The sequence below is a fragment of the Fusarium mangiferae genome (genome assembly GCF_900044065.1).
Source record: "Fusarium mangiferae strain MRC7560 genome assembly, contig: FMAN_scaffold001, whole genome shotgun sequence".
Taxonomy (NCBI): Eukaryota; Fungi; Ascomycota; class Sordariomycetes; order Hypocreales; family Nectriaceae; genus Fusarium; species Fusarium mangiferae.
The window spans coordinates 1,084,851-1,103,170 of record NW_024573921.1 but is presented as its reverse complement, the minus strand read 5'-3'; the positions used below and the strand labels follow the sequence as shown (position 1 = coordinate 1,103,170).

At 48.3% G+C, this 18,320-nt stretch overlaps 8 protein-coding genes across 8 annotated transcripts; 4 read left to right on the top strand and 4 right to left on the bottom strand.

Annotated features, from left to right (window-relative positions):
- Positions 1 to 49: 49 nt before the first annotated feature.
- Positions 50 to 2,320, bottom strand: FMAN_00871 (uncharacterized protein; the record flags this gene model as incomplete). Its single annotated transcript, XM_041828386.1, has 1 exon — positions 50 to 2,320. One exon carries the CDS (start codon positions 2,318 to 2,320, stop codon positions 50 to 52), a length of 2,271 nt encoding a protein of 756 aa, XP_041676204.1.
- A 1,300-nt stretch (positions 2,321 to 3,620) lies between these two features.
- Positions 3,621 to 5,698, top strand: FMAN_00870 (uncharacterized protein; the record flags this gene model as incomplete). Its single annotated transcript, XM_041828375.1, has 5 exons — positions 3,621 to 3,669; positions 3,736 to 3,959; positions 4,017 to 4,480; positions 4,528 to 4,979; positions 5,034 to 5,698. 5 exons carry the CDS (start codon positions 3,621 to 3,623, stop codon positions 5,696 to 5,698), a joined length of 1,854 nt encoding a protein of 617 aa, XP_041676203.1.
- A 1,178-nt stretch (positions 5,699 to 6,876) lies between these two features.
- FMAN_00869 (putative proliferating cell nuclear antigen) lies at positions 6,877 to 7,718 on the top strand (the record flags this gene model as incomplete). The annotated part of the gene is made up of 2 exons (XM_041828364.1): positions 6,877 to 7,348; positions 7,411 to 7,718. 2 exons carry the CDS (start codon positions 6,877 to 6,879, stop codon positions 7,716 to 7,718), a joined length of 780 nt encoding a protein of 259 aa, XP_041676202.1.
- A 1,275-nt stretch (positions 7,719 to 8,993) lies between these two features.
- Positions 8,994 to 10,308, top strand: FMAN_00868 (uncharacterized protein; the record flags this gene model as incomplete). The annotated part of the gene is made up of 5 exons (XM_041828353.1): positions 8,994 to 9,047; positions 9,117 to 9,127; positions 9,178 to 9,257; positions 9,335 to 9,665; positions 9,726 to 10,308. The coding sequence occupies 5 exons, from the start codon at positions 8,994 to 8,996 to the stop codon at positions 10,306 to 10,308; spliced, it is 1,059 nt and encodes a 352-aa protein (XP_041676201.1).
- Positions 10,309 to 10,594: 286 nt separating this feature from the next.
- On the bottom strand, positions 10,595 to 11,176 carry FMAN_00867 (putative dUTP pyrophosphatase; the record flags this gene model as incomplete). Its single annotated transcript, XM_041828342.1, has 2 exons — positions 10,595 to 10,848; positions 10,921 to 11,176. The coding sequence occupies 2 exons, from the start codon at positions 11,174 to 11,176 to the stop codon at positions 10,595 to 10,597; spliced, it is 510 nt and encodes a 169-aa protein (XP_041676200.1).
- Positions 11,177 to 11,823: 647 nt separating this feature from the next.
- FMAN_00866 (uncharacterized protein) lies at positions 11,824 to 12,845 on the bottom strand (the record flags this gene model as incomplete). The annotated part of the gene is made up of 2 exons (XM_041828331.1): positions 11,824 to 12,684; positions 12,735 to 12,845. 2 exons carry the CDS (start codon positions 12,843 to 12,845, stop codon positions 11,824 to 11,826), a joined length of 972 nt encoding a protein of 323 aa, XP_041676199.1.
- A 1,326-nt stretch (positions 12,846 to 14,171) lies between these two features.
- On the top strand, positions 14,172 to 15,685 carry FMAN_00865 (uncharacterized protein; the record flags this gene model as incomplete). The annotated part of the gene is made up of 3 exons (XM_041828320.1): positions 14,172 to 14,678; positions 14,727 to 15,603; positions 15,663 to 15,685. The coding sequence occupies 3 exons, from the start codon at positions 14,172 to 14,174 to the stop codon at positions 15,683 to 15,685; spliced, it is 1,407 nt and encodes a 468-aa protein (XP_041676198.1).
- Positions 15,686 to 16,130: 445 nt separating this feature from the next.
- On the bottom strand, positions 16,131 to 16,881 carry FMAN_00864 (uncharacterized protein; the record flags this gene model as incomplete). The annotated part of the gene is made up of 3 exons (XM_041828309.1): positions 16,131 to 16,157; positions 16,210 to 16,262; positions 16,317 to 16,881. The coding sequence occupies 3 exons, from the start codon at positions 16,879 to 16,881 to the stop codon at positions 16,131 to 16,133; spliced, it is 645 nt and encodes a 214-aa protein (XP_041676197.1).
- Positions 16,882 to 18,320: the final 1,439 nt, after the last annotated feature.

Genomic DNA, 18,320 nt, shown 5'->3' with positions numbered 1-18,320 from the left:
TTCTCTCCTTGGGGTATCATGTGTTAACGTAAACCACATCATGCATTGCCTAAAAGCTTGAACCTTTCCCAGCATTGGCCTCTTCCTTTCGTCGCTGAGTCCTCATGATAGATTCCAAAGTACCTTCATCTTCCACACCGTTGTCGTCCTCTTCTCGAGAATCCTTGCTTTCAAAGTCGTACCTAAGTCCTCCGATGGGTGGCAGGGTCTGCTCCCATGCTTGCCGAAGTGGCCTTTTCAGACTCTCTTCCAGAGTTGGTTGCACTGAATAGTCTGGGAGCTCCTTGGTCGGTTCTTCCGATTTGAAATGCGCCTCCCTCGTTGGCGCTGGCATTCGTGGTAACCCTCCCCCTCTACGCCTGTTGGTCCATCTCCACCCATCGAGTGAGACGGCAACCTTTGATGCCTGCTCTTTTCCATAGAAATGCCCAATCTTTTTGACCAAATATCGAAGCCGTGTCTTGCGGCCCATCTTACCCTCTTCGAGATCTTGAAGCAGAATCTCAGCTAGAATTTGTATCACAGGCTGCGACATATGCTGCCCAGTCCTTTTGCCCCAGTTGATAGCGGTTTCGATATATCTAAGGCGCTGTCGGGGTGTTAGGCCGGGTTTCTTCATGTAGAATTGACAAATCTCTTCCAGAAAGTCCATCATAAACACAAGGTTCCGTACGATGGGGGCCTTAAGCCGGGTAGCAGTCTTTGATGAGCAAAATTCGGCGATCTGCCAGATGAGGTCTGGTGGTAGGTCCGGATGCGTTACTATAGCTTCTGCATGTCGTGCCCACATGTACCAAGGGAATTTATGCTTGACTGGCGCTCCTGCATTATAAGATTCCCAAATCATGACGGCACAATACGGGTCCTTTTCCATCTTCATCATATCCTGTATAACCCCATGACGATCGCTCACCAGTCGAACCGACTTGATCAAGGTATCAAGGTGTCCAAAGGTTTCACTGGTGTGTGTAAGCGCCCTCAAGTTCGCTATGCGTTTCTTGGTTTCGCTATGACGAGAGTCTTGAAGCATTGCTGCCCAGGAGTGTAATTGCGTAGGCCTGGTAATCCATTTGTATAATTGCTCAGGCCGTATTCCTCCCTGTGCCGTGCTCATAAGACGAATTGCCACGAATTGCCAAATTTCTGATTCTACCCAATCTTGTATGCTGTGAACATTGCCGGCGAGGGTAGAAAATTCGCCTGCCTTGAGACCTGGGACTGCCGCCAATTTTAACAATAGCTGAAAAGCCAAGGTACGTTGGTCTGTGGTCTCGTCGACGAACTGAAAGCAATGTTTGGTCAAAGCTTCAAACGTCTCCATTTGCGTCAGACCTCGGGCAGAAATTAATCTAGTCAATTGCATACTGCGGCGTAAGAGGCGAAATGATATAGGTTGCGTAGGATGTTGTTCGCCTTGTGTCATTTCCAGTCGGTTGTGGCTATGCAGGAGGTCGAGGTAGTCACTTGTATCTAGTTGTATTTTTTCGTATAAAGCAATAAGTCTCAAAAGCTCCTCAAGGCAATGGAAGGTAGAGGGCTGGGGTGCCATATGCAATATTGTTTTGAGGCACTGGTGCCAAACATGGCTCCCGTACAAATCTTCAGTCGAGGTGGTCCGGGTACGATACATAGCGTGGATTATGTAGACCCATTGTTTGGCAACCCTGTCATCGAGGACTTTGGCCGGTGCTCGTTGCTTGAGATGGTTGTCAAACGGATCGAGAGCTTGGATGAGGTCGTCGTTAGAAATCGTCCTTTCTTCGATCATCTTCAAGATCTGAAGAACATAGGGCTCGCAAATCTTCCTCAGTGCGTTTTCGTCTTCGAACTTGTAAAATTTGGCGAGCCGCTCGTTCATATCACCTCGGGCCTGTTCTATTGATGTGAGAGTCAATGCCACGGGCACCATAACCGCCTCCGGTGGTGGTGTAGCAGTTGCAAGGCTGGTATTTTCTTCGTGCCCAATGTCCTCGAGGTTCCTGAGAAAGCGCTCAAACAACCCAATCTTTTTTTTATGGCGATCATTCGGTGCAACAGGAGCCTCCCAAGTCCACTCGCCGAGATTAATGGGCACTTCGATCCTCCAAGGAAAGGGTGAAGCATGAGAATTGGGTACAACGGCAGCCATATATCGCTTGCCTAAACGGCGCCGGCTCTCGAGAGGCCCGGCATATGAGCTTAAGCATCGACTAGGAATCGGATCGAAGCGTTGGAATCGCTCAATGGCTTGGGCTAATAGGTTATTGGAGATCCAGATGCCACTTGGTGAGCCGGCGACAGGACACGCACGCATGCGCCGGTACAGTGCGAGATAGTGCATCGTCGAAGCATTGGAATTCCTCGAATCGCGGGACACAGTATCGGAATTCGGTTCATGTCAGCATCGTGGGTATGCTCTACGCAAAATTCGCGTTAGAGCTGGTTTCTTGGAAGGTTGTATGTAAAGGTGGGTGGGTGATAGAACTTTCAATACGAAGCATTTGGCCCACACACAAGTGGCCAACCAGAAACATGATATTACCCCAGGTTCTTTGAGTTCCCATGAGCTCGCTGGGGTACCTACCCAACTATGATAAGTGAATGCCTCAGGCGCTATCGATCATTTTCTACCTTGCTCCACAAACGAGTCCTCAGAGGCACTTACTGGTAGTCTCCTGGCTCTGTCATAAAGGCTCGAGGGAGGAGGAAAGAAAATTCGGGTCTTCGACCCTAATATAAAAAGATTCAGGTAACTTAGTATAAATTTAGGATACCTTTGGCTACATCCTGCATCAAGGCCTGATATTTTCTTGCTTCCCGAGGATTGAGCTACGAAGCCTGTAACTTTGAACATGGTGCCTCACAGGAGGCGAAAAACTTGAAGGGTCTCTATTCCAAGGTAGGTATGATAGGTCACAAAAAGACTCAGGTACCTAAGTTTAGCATGTCTCAGCAGCCTGGAGGCCTTAACAGTTTTTGATCGTAGCTTAATGTTTGAAGCTTTGTTGCTCCCAGGGAGGTTGGAAAATACACTGATAAAGGCATCTAGATTTGATCATCGACTTACCTGACTGCCTACCTTAATTTTGTCATTTCAGGACTTGGATTCTTGGCTTTTCTCTTCTTCTCGGGACGAATAGGTGTTCAGAAGCTCCAGTGCCCCTTTTGTCAGATGCTGATACGCTGTGTCTTGGGTCGTCCCTGCGTCTCCCTGCACCTTATTACGTCTTCCACAGTTGACTGCATAAATAGTATCAGTTCGGCTCGAAATTGCATCTGACAAGGCTAAACTTCAAGCTTCCGGGGTCCGTATACTTTCCGTCAAGGTTGCGGCGCTTTTGACAGGCTTTTGATAGCCACACGATCCCTGCCGCGGCTCCGGCTGGCCACTACGGTGAGCGTGGAGCTCCCCTAATTGGCAACATCAACGAACCAGCCTGCCTGTCCCTGCTCGCGCTCGTCTAATACTCCGTAATCCGTCCATACTGTTTGTCGCCTTCTCCTGAACACAATACTCGTACTGGTTTAATCAACATCGCAACAAGATATCACATACGACACTTTCACTCTCCATCGATCAGCACCGCTCGATGGCTCTGTGTGACTGCTTATCGACACCGACGACGTCACAGAGAAGCTAGATGGAGCCCGTGGTGTATGAGGAGACTCCGTTCGCCGACTACCTCAGAGGTCAGCAGCATCATTCTCCCTTGCGCGCGACATCGCTTTCCCTTGTGTAGACTAACATATCTCAAGATGGGGGAGATGAGCCCCAGGCTGACTGGGCGCCCGGTGCAGTAACGCCCGAACTTGATTCCTCCGCTGGTCGATCCAGCCCATCACCACCATCCAGCCCATCTCCTTTCGCACCCACTGGCCGACCTTTAGTTAAACCAAGATTTCGAAATAAGGCTCCGAATGGGCTACATTTGCAAGTCCCTAAGCCCTCGTCATTGCGATCTGCTAGCAGGAAATATTCAGTATGTCACCTCGAACTGGTGTGACCTATCAACGATTGCTAAAACTACCTGCCATAGGCTGCGGTTGCAGCGAGTATCGACCGAGCTGACAACGCCAAATTTCTCGAACAATTCCGATATACAATCATTGCGTCTCAGCTTTTAAGTGGCCATTCGGGCCTGGGGCAGTCGCAGCTAGATAACAGGGATCCTAGCCCGACAACGAACGAAGACGAATCCCTATTGTCCACGGAAGGAATTCTGGCATCAGTTCTTGCCGCACTTGCGGTCGCGGTTGTTCTGAGTTGGGTTCTTGGCAGTGGTGTTACCAAGAAGAGGCTGGTCTTTCTTCTCGTGCTTTGCGCAGCGGCCGTCCTTCTTGGCCAGGTTTACATGAAACGGCAATGGCTCCGGTATCGAAGATCGCAATCGCTGTCTGAAATCACTTCTTTCGTGGAAAACTCACACAACTTTGATAGTGCGTCAGGTGTAGCTATCTCTCTCATACAAGAAGTCGAGTTAGTGTCTCGAGGTTATAGACTGTAGGTCTTTCATTCCCTTGCCACCACATGCACTGAACAATCTACAGCAGCGCTCCCCTGCCACCAATCAGCCGTATAGAAGATCGTACCCAAACCCGGCGTTGTGTCAGACTGCGCAAAGCCCTGAGACATTCTTTTCAAGAGGTCCTTGATTCTTACAACCAGGTTTGTACAGTCGTCAACGGATTTGCGGAGCAAACAGACTTGGAAAAATATTATGATATATACGACATTACCGACTTTGACATGTCAGACGCCCGTCAAGGACTAAGTGATGAGGATTTGGACGATCCTGAATCCTTGAGAACTCTCAAAATTCTGGCTGCTCGATTCTCCACCATACGGAAACTATTCCTTTGCGCACTGCTTGCTCTGGATGCCAATAGTGATGCGAATGATTTACTTCGTTGGACAACGGCCGTAGAGTCTCTTTTGAGCGTGAACAGCTCAACTCAAACTGCTCATGCTAGGATACAGAGTATTCTCAGCGAGCAAGATAGTAAGAATACGATGCAAGTCATCATATATTGGTCATATGCTCACCCTTCTCCAGCTTTTCCCTCTTCCCCTACACCAAAGAATGCTCTTACGCCTGGACGGGAGCGCTGGAGGGCTCAACTTCGGAAACTTAATTCACTATCAAGCGGAATTAGGGGCCTACAGGCAAAGCTGCAGCTGCTTCGTGAAGAATCCGACAGATCGTTGAACGATTCGAACGACATTTCGGAGCTCGGACCGAACCTAATGGCGCAATACGAGTCCATCGGCATAGATCTGAAAGACCTGATGACCGCATGGGAAGAGGGCAGGGCTGCTTTGGCACTCGGCATCGATAGAAACGAGAAGAGGCTTTCATCCATGAGTACTCTACTGTCGCCTGTCAGTTCTCTTAGTGGACTGACCACTGTGGACGAGAATGGTGGGGCTGCTGCAGCTCTGAAAGCATTGACTGGCGAGTCTCCGCCTAGTTCTGAGTATGCTGGTTCAACTGAACAGGAGGCCCCCGAAGTTTTTGAAGCCGTCGCTCTCCCGAGACCCCGAAGCATACTCACTCGAGAAGAAAGAATAGTCAAGGTTCGCGAAGAACGAGAACAAAAGGCTCTTGCCCGACAGCACGTTGATGCAACCAAGGGTATGCTCCGGGAGCTAGAGACAGTTATTAACCTACGACCTCGGACTCGTGCCAGCGCACCAGCAGGTCGGATTGTGTCAATGTAGGGGTATCGATTTTATGAAACAAACATCACGATCATTATCTTCAACATTTTTCAATCGCCTTCTCCTTTACCGAGTACAAAACAATTGTCTGAATCGACACCGAACCGGTTTTTTTTTACTCTTGCTATCGACTTATGAAAAATTCACATTCGAGCTCCACAGACACATAAATATGTCAAGCACAGGTAGCGTCACGACGATACGCACAACTCTCTATAAATGACACTATTCTATAGACAAGCCATGGATGGCCGCGGCGTTTCAGGTTCAGGGTTGGGGATCTTGTTTTTTTTGGATTATTTGCCCGCTATCATCATTCTAGGCGATCGGACTTTTGGCGACATACAGTCGCACCAATATGCCCTTGTGGACGATAGCTGTAAGACATATGCGCTACAAATTGGTCTCCCAGGATATCATTCGTTCCTATTTGCCGATCTACCTATTTCGTTCAATGTAAATTATGAAGGGTGACTCGTTCTTGGTAACAAACATATGTATGATAGCTACACCCACCTTGGGTATACATAATAGGTCATTTTTACCTTATGGAGAACTTTGGTACTGCCTTATCTCTCTCTAACAGCCATTGGAGCCTTGAGGTATCAAGTACCTAGGAAGCTTGAAGAACTGGAAAGAGGCTCAGAACTTACCTGGGTACAAAGATACTTCTGTAGTTTGCACCTGCCCTGTTGGATACCTAGTAGGTAGGTAAGTTCTCGATTTTGTTTCTCCCTTCCTAAGGCTAGATAGAGTTGAGTACATACCTAATAGTGGCGCTTTCTAATTCTACCGACGAGAAGCATCCACCTAAAACGCGACGCGTCGGTTGTTTGATGGTCGCGCGTTAAGTGGCTCCCCACCTGCCAGCTAGCGTAAAGCAGCCTAGCAATTTCGCGACAAAAGCACATTGCTACGTACATCTTGCATTTCATCCACCAGACAACCTCCCATACTCCTTCCATAACCATAACACACACACCTTACTCTGCGAGCCATTCCGCTCACTTAGGTATCCTTTGCTTATACTCCCTGTCCATACCTAGCCACAGTTTGCGAACAAACCTTTCAATCAGTCAGTCGTCCCGTGTAGCGAACACCGCACCCTTTTATCTATGCGTGGCAGCTTCACGTCTCGTGTGGGAACGCATCAGTGGCATACTAACAAATGAACAGAGATGTTGGAATCACGACTCGCTCAAGCTGATCTTCTGAAGAAGGTTGTCGATGCAATTAAGGATCTGGTCCAAGATTGCAACTTCGACTGCAATGACAGTGGTATTCAGCTGCAGGCCATGGACAACTCCCATGTTGCCTTGGTCTCCATGTTGCTTACTGCTGGATCCTTCGAGATATTCCGCTGCGACCGTAACATCTCCCTCGGTCTCAACCTCACATCCCTGACCAAGGTCCTACGCGCTGCTCAGAGTAACGACGTGCTCACGCTTAAGGCTGAGGATGCTCCTGATGTGTTGAACATGCAATTCGAAAGCCCTGAAAACGACCGCATCAGCGAGTATGACCTCAAGCTCATGGACATTGACCAGGAGCATCTGGGCATCCCCGACACCGAGTATGCTGCTACAATTGCAATGCCTTCTAGCGAGTTTCGTCGCATCTGTACCGACTTAATGGCCATGTCAGAATCAGGTTAGTTCCGGCAAAGCCCACTTCATACTAGGCTACTAGATTGTTATCTAACACATTGGCAGTGATGATTGAGGCTTCCAAGGACGGTGTCAAGTTCGCATGCAATGGCGATATTGGTAACGGGTCAGTGACTCTTCGAAGCCATGAGGATCTCGAGAAACCCAAACAAAACGTCACCATTGAGTTGACCGAGCCTGTCGCTCTCACCTTCTCCCTTAAGTACCTGGTCAACTTCTGCAAGGCTGCTGGCCTCTCCGATCAGGTCCAGATCAAGCTCTCCAATGAAGTGCCCCTCTTGGTGGAGTACAATCTGCAGGGTCAAAGCCACCTGCGTTTCTATCTTGCGCCCAAGATTGGCGATGAGGAGTAGAAAAGTGCCATAATGCAATATGACACCATCATGCTAAATGGCAGAAGCTCGGCGCTTGCGGTCGCAATGATACCATCCAACAGTTCCGACAAAACACATGTCAGAGGGCAATACAAGAAATACGGATACCAGGAAGTTGATCTGATTATTTGAAGCCTTTTTGCAGGCATCAAAGGCGTGTGCTAAGGAAAAGCAATGTAAACGAATGGGGTAAATAGGGAATACAAGGGCGCCAAGTCAGGAGCTTTAGTCCCTTGTTGACCATGACGATAAATGATAATATGAGATCGTGCTTCTCTAAGTTGATATTGACTCGACACAAATTATACCTGCATGGACGTACTGTGCCATTCGCCAGGTTAGCGTCACATTCTATACTAAGCAACCTGAGCATTCCCCAAGTCGCCAGTCTGTTGGCATGATAAGCATATCGTATACATATTCGAAGTAAGTCTTGGTTGCAATTTGAAGCTGTCTTGCTTACAGCCAAGGGGGCAAGAAAACTGAAGGTCTCTATCCTAGTTGACAAAGACTGAGAGTGAACTCAGATGTTCGGCCCTAGTCATACCTCAAGGCTACAAGTCTGCTTGCTTCTGGAGGGACAGCAACATTCCTAGGTTGTTACCTACTAAGAATTATTAATTGGTCAAAAGAAGCCTGCTGCGGGGCAATGGTAGTTACCGCATCGGACGGTATCGAAGGCTGACGGGGCACATAACCAAATGGAAGTCACTCGTAGCCTTTCGCTATCAGCTCAAAAGCGTAGAGAAAAGGCTGTCCTCGCTGTAGTTGAGCCAATCACTCGGTTCATCATTCAGTTCGATACTAGGCGATGAGGGCAAGTGTTCTGAAGTTTCTATTTTGCAAACTTTGTACATCCAGGTAAGTAGGTTAGTAGGTAGCTTGTTAATGCTCCAGGCTTAACCCGATTTCTTCAAGTTAACTAGGCAGTGACTAATATCGAGCGACATACAGCTCAAAAGACGCCGCAACCAAGTCACAGAACCAATTTACTTCCTTGAGTCAGCGACATATTTTCTCTTCTGTTTCTTCAATCTTTACAGATAACACTCAGCCTTCTTTGTCATTTCATTTAAGCTCCGGTGTTTTAGGCTTCTACTGCAGAATCGTCCGCTGACGCCGACTGAGAGGTTTTGTTCAGTGACGTCTCACACAAGGAAAATCTTTGGTTACCTAGGCTTGCGTAGACTTCTATTCAGAACGCTTGCAGAATATCAAGAAAAGATCGAGGATTAAACTAGTGCTTCTAGTAACATGTCCACCATCCCAACAATACCCGACACACGGGTTCTCGCTGTGGCAAGCCATGTATGTATGCCATCAAATATTCCGTCACTTTTAACATCTTGAGCCGAGGCTGATAGGTCGTTGCTGTAGGTTGTCTCTGGGTAACTATCCTTTTCCCCCTCTCGGGGTCACAGTGACTTATATGCCCTAGGTATGTCGGTAACAAGATTGCCGTCTTCGTGCTACAGTCTTTGGGATGTGATGTCGCGGCTCTCAACACCGTACAGTTCAGTGAGTATTCATGTCATCTCGATCGGTGGAGTGAAATAAGAAACCAGGTTTCTAACCCGCGGACTTCACCTGCAAAGGCAACCATACTGGATATAAGCAATGGAAGGGAACGAGAGTCTCAGCACAGGAGATCATGGATCTCTGGGAAGGACTGAAGCAGTCTTACCTGGATGATTTTGATGTGATGCTTTCTGGATATATCCCAGGCGCTGCAGCCGTCGAGACGGTCGGTAAGATAGGCCGTGAACTCAAGGAAAAGTCAAGTAAAGCACCTGGCAAGTTCTTCTGGGCTCTCGACCCCGTCATGGGTGACAATGGAAAGATCTACGTCTCCGAGGAAGTGGTGCCAGCATACAAGAGGCTCATCCATGATGCGGACCTTATTCTTCCAAACCAATTCGAGGCCGAGTATGTTTAAGAGCATTTGCAGAGACTTTAGAGATTCCAACTAACCATTTCTACGAAAAGGCTGCTTTCAGAAGTCAAAATCCACGATATGGACAGTCTCCGAAAGGCCATTCAAGTGCTCCACGACAAGTACAAGATTCCTCATGTCGTCATTACTTCAGTCAACCTTGAGGCACCAGACCACCCACCTTCGCATCTCTCTGTTGTTGGTTCAACAATGACATCTACTGGCAAAGCTCGCTTTTTCAAGATTGTCTTCCCATCAATCGATTGTTATTTCAGCGGTACAGGCGACATGTTTGGCGCTCTGATGGTAATCCGCATGCGTGAGGCTGTCTTCAATGCTGACGAGCGGCTGCGACATACCGCCAGCTGGCTTAGCGACGATTCGGTATCGGCTGTTGAACTACCTCTTGCACGCGCTGCAGAAAAGGTCCTAGGCAGTATGCATGAGGTTCTATCCAAGACCTGCGAGGGCATGAAGAGGGTGATTGAACGGACAACGGACGACATGAAAGATGAGGATCGAATTGACGAAACTAAGGCGCACCTCGTAAAGAGTAAAGCGGCAGAGCTTCAACTTGTGAGGAATCTGGACTGCTTACGCTCACCCACGACGCGATACCTTGCGAAGGCCATTTAGATCTAATGGGAGGCGGTTTGTCTCAGGTTACAATGGCCACTAGAGTAGAAACCAGCAAAGATTAGATAGAAATGGGTAGAAAGGTTTTGGAATAGATGTCTGGTCATGAATCCATCCAAGGGTTTCAGATCTGACTTTGAGGTTCAAATAATTCACTCTGAGAGCTTCTCTTGCATAATCAGCCTTCCTCAACTGTGTACAGTAAGTCTATTGCATTGTCCCAAAACCCAATTCATTACTTCATGAAACTTGGCAGAAGAGTAGTCTGCATACGCTCCTTCACGATCTAACCAGTGCTGCCGAAGCCACCAGCGCCTCGGACACTCTCCTCGAGTTCTTGGACCTCGACAACCTCTGGGGTGTAGATGCGCTCCAGAACAAGTTGAGCAATGCGGTCGCCCTCCTTCACCTCAAAGTCGGATTCGTTATGGTTGAAGAGCAGGACCTTGACCTGACCGCGGTAATCGGCATCGATGACACCAGCGCCTGTGTCAATGAAATGCTTGGAAGCGAGACCCGATCGAGGGGCAATGCGTCCATCTGTATTCATCGTTTTGTCAGAAGGCTGACTTTAAACTGGTTAATCAGGGCTTCAACTGGCTATGTACTTACAGGTTCCGGCAGGCACAGCCATGCTGATATCAGTGTCAACTAGCGCCTTGCCACGGGCGGGAATGGTTGTGTCGCGAGCAGCGTAGATATCATAGCCAGCAGCAAAGGCACTCCCACGAGTGGGCAAACGACCCTTGTCAGAAAGCTTTTTAATCTGAAGTGGTGGGGGACCTTCCATTGTAGCGGCAGTCTTGGCACGTTTAGCGGGAGGTGATGAAACGGCAGAGTTATCGGGGACGAGAGTCTCAGAGGTCATTGTTGAATATGAGGTGGGAGAATGGGGAAGCAATTGTCGTGGAATTCGAAGCTGGAGTTTAGGGCCACCCAGCTTGGGCCAGGACAAACGCGACGCGGTTGGGTGGGTAACGCTCCTTGGACTTAGCAAGAAAATATCGATTCTCTCCCATCATGCAGACATAGCCTGGGGTTTGTAGTAGACCTTAACTAATAGCATTTTTGCCACGGTATCCTTAAGCTGACCATCATAATTGTAGTTCATACAAGTGTCAAAACACCTACTTTTCGTATTAAACAGACAATCCCGCATCTCTGCTATTTCTGGCGTTCCATAGGTATCTACTTCGTAGCGCGTAATCACTTACAGAATCGACCAATCAGCAGGACTTGTTGTTTAGAGTAGCAGGTTGTTTTTATACTCTGCAGGACCTCATTTCGCGCAGATGTTATTGTGGAAGTCTCATCAGGCCTATCTGTTTATCTACAACTATTGATTTATAATGAAATATGCTAAATCATTACACCGTACTCTAAATTCCATAATCACAAGCGGGGGGTTAACTTCTCTCAATGGCGGCAATAATCACCTGTGTGACTTGACAGAAACATCACTACAAAACAGATCGGGTTGTTCTTGAGGCTCTCATTATATCTGTGACTACCTAATCAGGGTTCCAGATCTCGTCCGAAGTCCACCAGTTTGAGCCTGGTTGCATCTTTAGGATGGAATTGTGCAACCTTAGACCTGACCAAAAACCGTGCAGCCGCGGTTTCACGCGACAATTGCACATACGATGCTGAGTTATTGCCTTGTGCTTCAGCAAGCGTGTTGAGAAGCTCCTCTGTCAGTTGCTTCATCTCTGCAGCTGCAGCTGCAATCTCGTCCTGACGCCCAGTGCCCTCATTAGTAGCCTGTCCCCAAATCTCATCGATTCTGCGTTGCCGTTTATCTCCTTTATCGTCACTGTCCTTTGGTTTCCTGAGTTTCCCTTGTGCGTTAAATCCGGCGGCCAAATCATCTCCATCAATACCTATAAGATCCCCAACCACAGGCCCTCCTAGCTCTTCTGCGGCAAGCATGGGTGCCAGCTGATTATCGATGAATCGAAGGAGAGCTTTCATGAGTTTTGACGTCTCTCTGTCATAAGACTTCTTCTTAGCCCTGAGTTCTTGCAATAGTTCCTTTGCTCCTTCTCCCTGGGTGACGTGAGTACCCGCATCTACTTCATCGCGTAACGACGAGATACGCGCAGCTAGAGCATCGCCAAGTAGATTTTGATCTTTGAGGCGCGCTTCATCCACCTCAAGCTGACGCGATAGTTGTTCATGTCCCGCACGCTGAGAGGCAAGATAGGATTTGGACTCTTGAATGGTCTGGTGAGTCTTGCGAAACGCCAACAGCGTCGGTAGCAGCGACCTTGGCGAGGGGAGAAAGGGATCCGACACTGTCACTTCTTTGAGAGCCACCTGTATGAGACGTGCCTGTCCAGCCGCAGACTGTGGGGGTTGGCTTTGCTCTGAACGAAGCTTTAAGACATTAGCCATGGGGCATACTGTGGGTTTTGGCGCGTGAATACCTTCTCCAACTCGTTTTCATGTTGTTGGACTTTCTCTTGGAGTTCTCTCAATGTCTGATCAACATTGGCTATGTACTCCTCTTTCGCTGTAGATTGCGACCTGTAGTCCATTGTCGTAAAGTTCACGCAACTGGCTCAAGCAATGGGCAAGGCTTTTGACTTTTCTAGAGCATGGGAAGAGTTGAAACTTGCGAGGATGGAGGCACCTAAGGTACTAAGGTACTGTGTGTGGATTTAGGTGATCAAGATATGTCACTTCGCGCCTTCCAAGGAGCTGTTCAGGACAGGCAATTGTTGTTCAGATGCAACTAATTGGAGACCTCCAGGTATAGCGAGACAAGCATAGTCATCAGGCTTGTACCTATGATATGATTGAAATTTGTTCGGCTATCAAGAAGAAAGGTCTAGTGCCAGAGGTAGGTACTTATATCGGCGGTTGTGATTGTCTGCTACCTTACTGAGGCAGTAAGTTATCGCCGTGGAGCGCCTGAGCTCATAGGTATGGCCCAAGCTTTCATGCCCAGATCGAGGTGGTGCACGTGACATCTCAAAACGCTCCGTGCCTAGGTAGGTACCTAGGTAGCACCTACCTTACCCAGGATGGATCCTCGCAGGGCTACTTCTCCGGCTTTCTCCCATCTCCTCACTCCGAACCATCGACCTTTTGTCGTGTCATATTCATTCTTCCCCCTTTTCACCTGCCATTCCTCTCGTGAGATCCTCGTTTTTCTATTCTCAGCGATTCCTCGTGATCGTTTCTGAGATATTCTCTTTTTCTTTCTCTTCTGATTGATTTGGATTGGTCCGTCCCTGGTATTGGGACCCATTGCGACAGCGAAAGTTCTAAAACACCGCGCGCCGATCTATTTGAGAACCTGCTTCTCTCGTCTCAGCTTCTCATCCTCCGACGCTTCGCGGCGAGATAGTTTGTGCTCCAGATTCTGCGTTTGAGCTCAGGAATCTGGCGACTTTTGCGATCGATAAACCTCGAGTCCGGGTCAGAAGGTTTGAGCTGAGCACTGCCTCTTTTTGCTTTTTAAGAAGTCCGTCCCAGTATCGATCGCTTCACCTATCCTCACCACTATTCAATATTTGCATCACAAGACAATCATTCCGCCCTTCCTCTCCCGCCTATATCTAGGAGATCTTCCCGGGTAATTACTCGACGCCCGCTGAAAGAGTTCTGGAACCCGCCCTTGAGCCCGAATCTCGAATCCCTCTTCCTTCCATTCAGCCCGCAACACGCATCGTATTTACGCGACATAAGTCACTTCACGAGTATTTCATCGAAGCACACCCAGCGAAAGTCACTACACCAGCACGTTTTCCTTCGAAAACCCCTGAGTGTATATAAGACGAACAATAGAAAGAACGAGACGTTTTCAAATTGTCGATTGTCAGAAAGACTAAACTCGCGTGAACAATAACGATTTCAATATGTCTGCTTCTCCAACACAACCAACCCAGTCGGCCAAGCGCCCTTTGGAAGAAGCTTCTTCGCCCTCACGCGCTGGTGATCAGCCTGATGCCAAACGACCTGCTCTCGACAAGAACAAGCACGACGACGATGTTGAGGTCCCCGAAGCTCCCACCGACGTCCCTGCAGAGGACCATGATGATAAGGTCAACGGAGCCCATAAGTCTGAAGATGATGACGATACCACTTTGGACCATGCATCCGACACGAAGGCCGCCGCTGCCGCCACAGTTGCTGCCTCTGCATCCAACGCTGTAACATCTGCTGCTGCCCATGACGAGACCTCATGGATTCATATTCGCGCTGTTATCTCGAGCCCGGAGGCAGCTACCGTCATTGGAAAGGGGGGCGAGAATGTTTCCAACATCAGGAAGCTTTCCAATGCTAAATGCACAGTCAGCGACTACCAAAAGGGGGCCGTTGAACGTATTCTTACTGTTAGCGGCATAGTGGACGCTGTAGCTAAGGTATGGTTATTCTCATGACGCATGGTTTACAAATTAACATCAATTTAGGCTTTTGGCTTGATCATCCGAACACTGAACAATGAACCCCTAAACGAATCCTCAACCGCGTCTTCAAAAACATATCCCTTACGGCTACTCATTCCGCATATTTTGATCGGCTCCATCATTGGTAAGGGTGGTGCCCGTATTCGTGAGATCCAAGAGGCATCTGGTGCTCGGTTGAACGCTTCTGACTCATGCTTGCCCATGTCAAGCGAGAGATCGCTGGTAGTGATGGGTGTCGCTGATGCTGTCCATATCGCAACTTACTATGTTGGCAGCACCCTTCTCGAACAGCTCAATGATAGGTTTGGAGGTCCTGCTGCGTCTGCCTACGCAACCCGTAGCGGCGCCCCTGCTGGCTCGATCCCAGGAGGTATGCAGGTTGTTCCCTACTCACCCCAACCGGCCTCAGGCCACTACGGACGAAGTGAAAATTACGGCCGCCACAACGACCGGCGATCTCACCATATGCCACCCGCGCCTTATCCTCAGCAATACCCCCATGCAGCTGCTCAGGCCAACCCTGCCATGCCTATGCATTATGGCGGTGCTCAGGGAGGGGGTGCATATGGCGCAGCTCCCCATGCCCAACCGCACATGGCCCCCCATGCTGGTCCTCAACCTCATGCTGGTGCTCCCCAAGCTCAGCCCATGGGCGGTGCCATCCCCGGCGGGCCTATCACACAGCAGATTTACATCCCGAACGACATGGTCGGTGCTATCATCGGCAAGGGTGGACAGAAGATCAATGAGATCCGCCAGATGAGCAACAGCGTGATCAAGATCAACGAGCCGCAGGACAACAGCAACGAGCGACTGGTGACCATTACCGGAACGGAGGAATGTAACCGTATGGCATTGTACATGCTCTACTCTCGACTTGGTGAGGTGCAAAACAGACCCAGCAAGAATTAAATTTCTAACCTTGAGATCTTGATACAGAATCGGAGAAACATCGTATCTAATTCTTTAGATCGGTACAATGACGTTCGAGCGATCAACGGACTAGGACGAACAGAATGCTATTTGCAGAGATATCAAGAGGCTAAAAGGAGGATGCAGTGTATTTTGGAGGTCCAAAAGGAGGGCGATATCAGGCCACCGGGTACAGTTCAGAACTTTGAGAAGACCATTCCATCCACCTGAGATGAAGCTTCAAGGGTGGGTGAGAAGTCGCAGGATGGTTGAAGGGCATAGAAATGGTGTCAAGGACGGGATCGCATTTCATTGGGACGAATACGGAAACAAGACGGGGCTTATTGGCAGGAAGAGAGAGCCTCACATTGACAAGTGACAGCTTTCAAGGTATCTGATTTTCGACGGCGCATTGACTCAGTGATACTTTGTTCTCTACTTAATCCAATAACAATCTGATATTATTTGCACCCATTGGGCGTGAAACTAAGTCTCTCAGAGCTTTTTGAAAGGGACATGATACTACATGAGATGTTAGTTACTCGCGCTCTCTATAAGTTCCTAGACGGCTCACTATTTCAAGGCTCTTATTCCGAGCAAGCAGATAGTATACGTTATCGTCAATTACTGCGGTGCAATTCAGTCAGTACTGATGTCGCAACATCAAGAAATGAGGCTTACCACTTCCACTATTGTTGTGTTGCAAATGAGCCTCTTTGCTATCCCACCCCATCAGTAGCCTAGATGCTCGGCCAGGAATAACTGAAGGGTTCTCATGTTGTCCTTGTACAAATTCGCCGTAAGCCAAGCCATGAAGCCCAGCCAGCCCACCCTCCTCACAAGCAACGGCGAATGGCTTCATGTTCTCCTCCGTGAAGGTTTCATCAGCGCCCCAACAAGTACAAAACTCTGTAATGGGTGCATGGAGGGCGCGCTCGGCATGACCTGTATACTCTGCGATTGGACTGACGACAGGGTGCTCGGCCAGCAGGGCGCGCAAAGAGGCATGCCAATCGGTGGCCGCGGAGCCGGAAATGAAGGCATCATAGGCAGGGCGCGAGGCCCAACGGATACCCAGAACCCAGTAATCAGGTTTCTCGAGGGGCTTTCCAAGGTACACGGACTCGACCCCAGAAACAGACTTGAGGTGATCGGTCACAGATGAGAAAGAAGCAGGAGGGGATTCGGGGTGTTCAACCAGAATGGGTTTGAACTTGATGAGAAGAGATTCAAAGACTACAGACATTGTGGATGTGGATAAACGGTTACGAGTTGGATGTTATGACTATCAGGAGAATGATATTCTTGGTTAAACTTATAGTCAATGGTCGGACCAGACATGAGGAATTCAATATAGATCCGGGCAGTATTGGTTATAAGTGAAGAGTTCCGTACATGCCTGGACTTTGCCAGATGGTTCTATGAATGGATAGGTACCCAAGAATGACGCATGGCGTCTCTCAAGTTCGATGAGGGGTATCAAACCAATGGTGAAGCTCGGCATGTGGCAGCTGAGATTGAGAGTGAGAATAAGAGTGAGGAGAAGGATGAGGCTCTGAACCTGATGACATGGTAACTTTATCTTACCGGCAGAATTGCAGGGTTCCTGGAAGCTTCTATCTTAGTTCAAAGGGAGAGCTGAACCCGTTTAGAGTAAGTTAGAGTCCACCTAAACTAAAGGAGGTAAGAAAACTTGGAACCTTGGCCCTAGTTAAGAGAGAAAAAGACTGAGGTTATTTACTTAGCCTATTGATAAGGTCAGGAAGCAATATGATGAATTTGGTTTGGCATCTTGCCGTCAGGTGTGGATGATACTTTAGCTAAGAGACGCAATCTCTAACAAACATACTATATCATGATGCTAACATCTCATTGAACAGAATCAAGAGGAACACGGCTATGACTATAGCAGTTCTATCACCAATTGTCTTTCCTTCACCCCGGCCACATCTATAACCCCCATATTAACTTATAGAGTAGCCTAGGGGACAAAAGAAAACTCAAGATCTTGATCCTAAATAACAAAAAGATTAAAGTAAATGAGCATAAATTTAGTATATCTTTATTAAGTTTAGGATAACTTTTGCTGAGTGTATTTTAACACCCTGCATCAATATCTGATGTTTGCTCCCCAAGGGCAGCCTAAGGGAGGAAAGAAAACTCGAGACCTTGATCCTAAATGACAAAAAGACTTAGGTAACTTTACATAAACTTAGAATATCTACACTAAGTTTAGGATATCTTTTACTAGGTTTATTTTGGCACCCCATATGAAGGTCCTGTGTTTTCTTGCTCCCCGAGGGCAGCGTACCTAGACCTGCTAGACTGGATCCAGTTCGGTAATCAGCCCCACGCATCGGCCCCTCCCTCCTTGGAGCGGATGGTCCGGGTGACCAAGTACCGGCAGTGTCCCCAAACAAGAAGGAGCTGTGGTATTGGTTCAATTGGTGTTCTGTTAATTTACTGGTAGTAGTTATCACATTAGACTCCTTCGCGTCGCGTGTTGTTCTCACTCCTTTTCCTGGCGGTCACCGTCCATCGCATCTCCCTCATTTTAGAATTTTGTTTTCGATCGTAACTAATTTGTACTATTGCCGGTTTACGCTTCTTAGGCTCTACCACTAATTAATACCAGTGACACCTGGCCGATGCCCTCATATCTCAGTAATTAACTAATATCCAGCA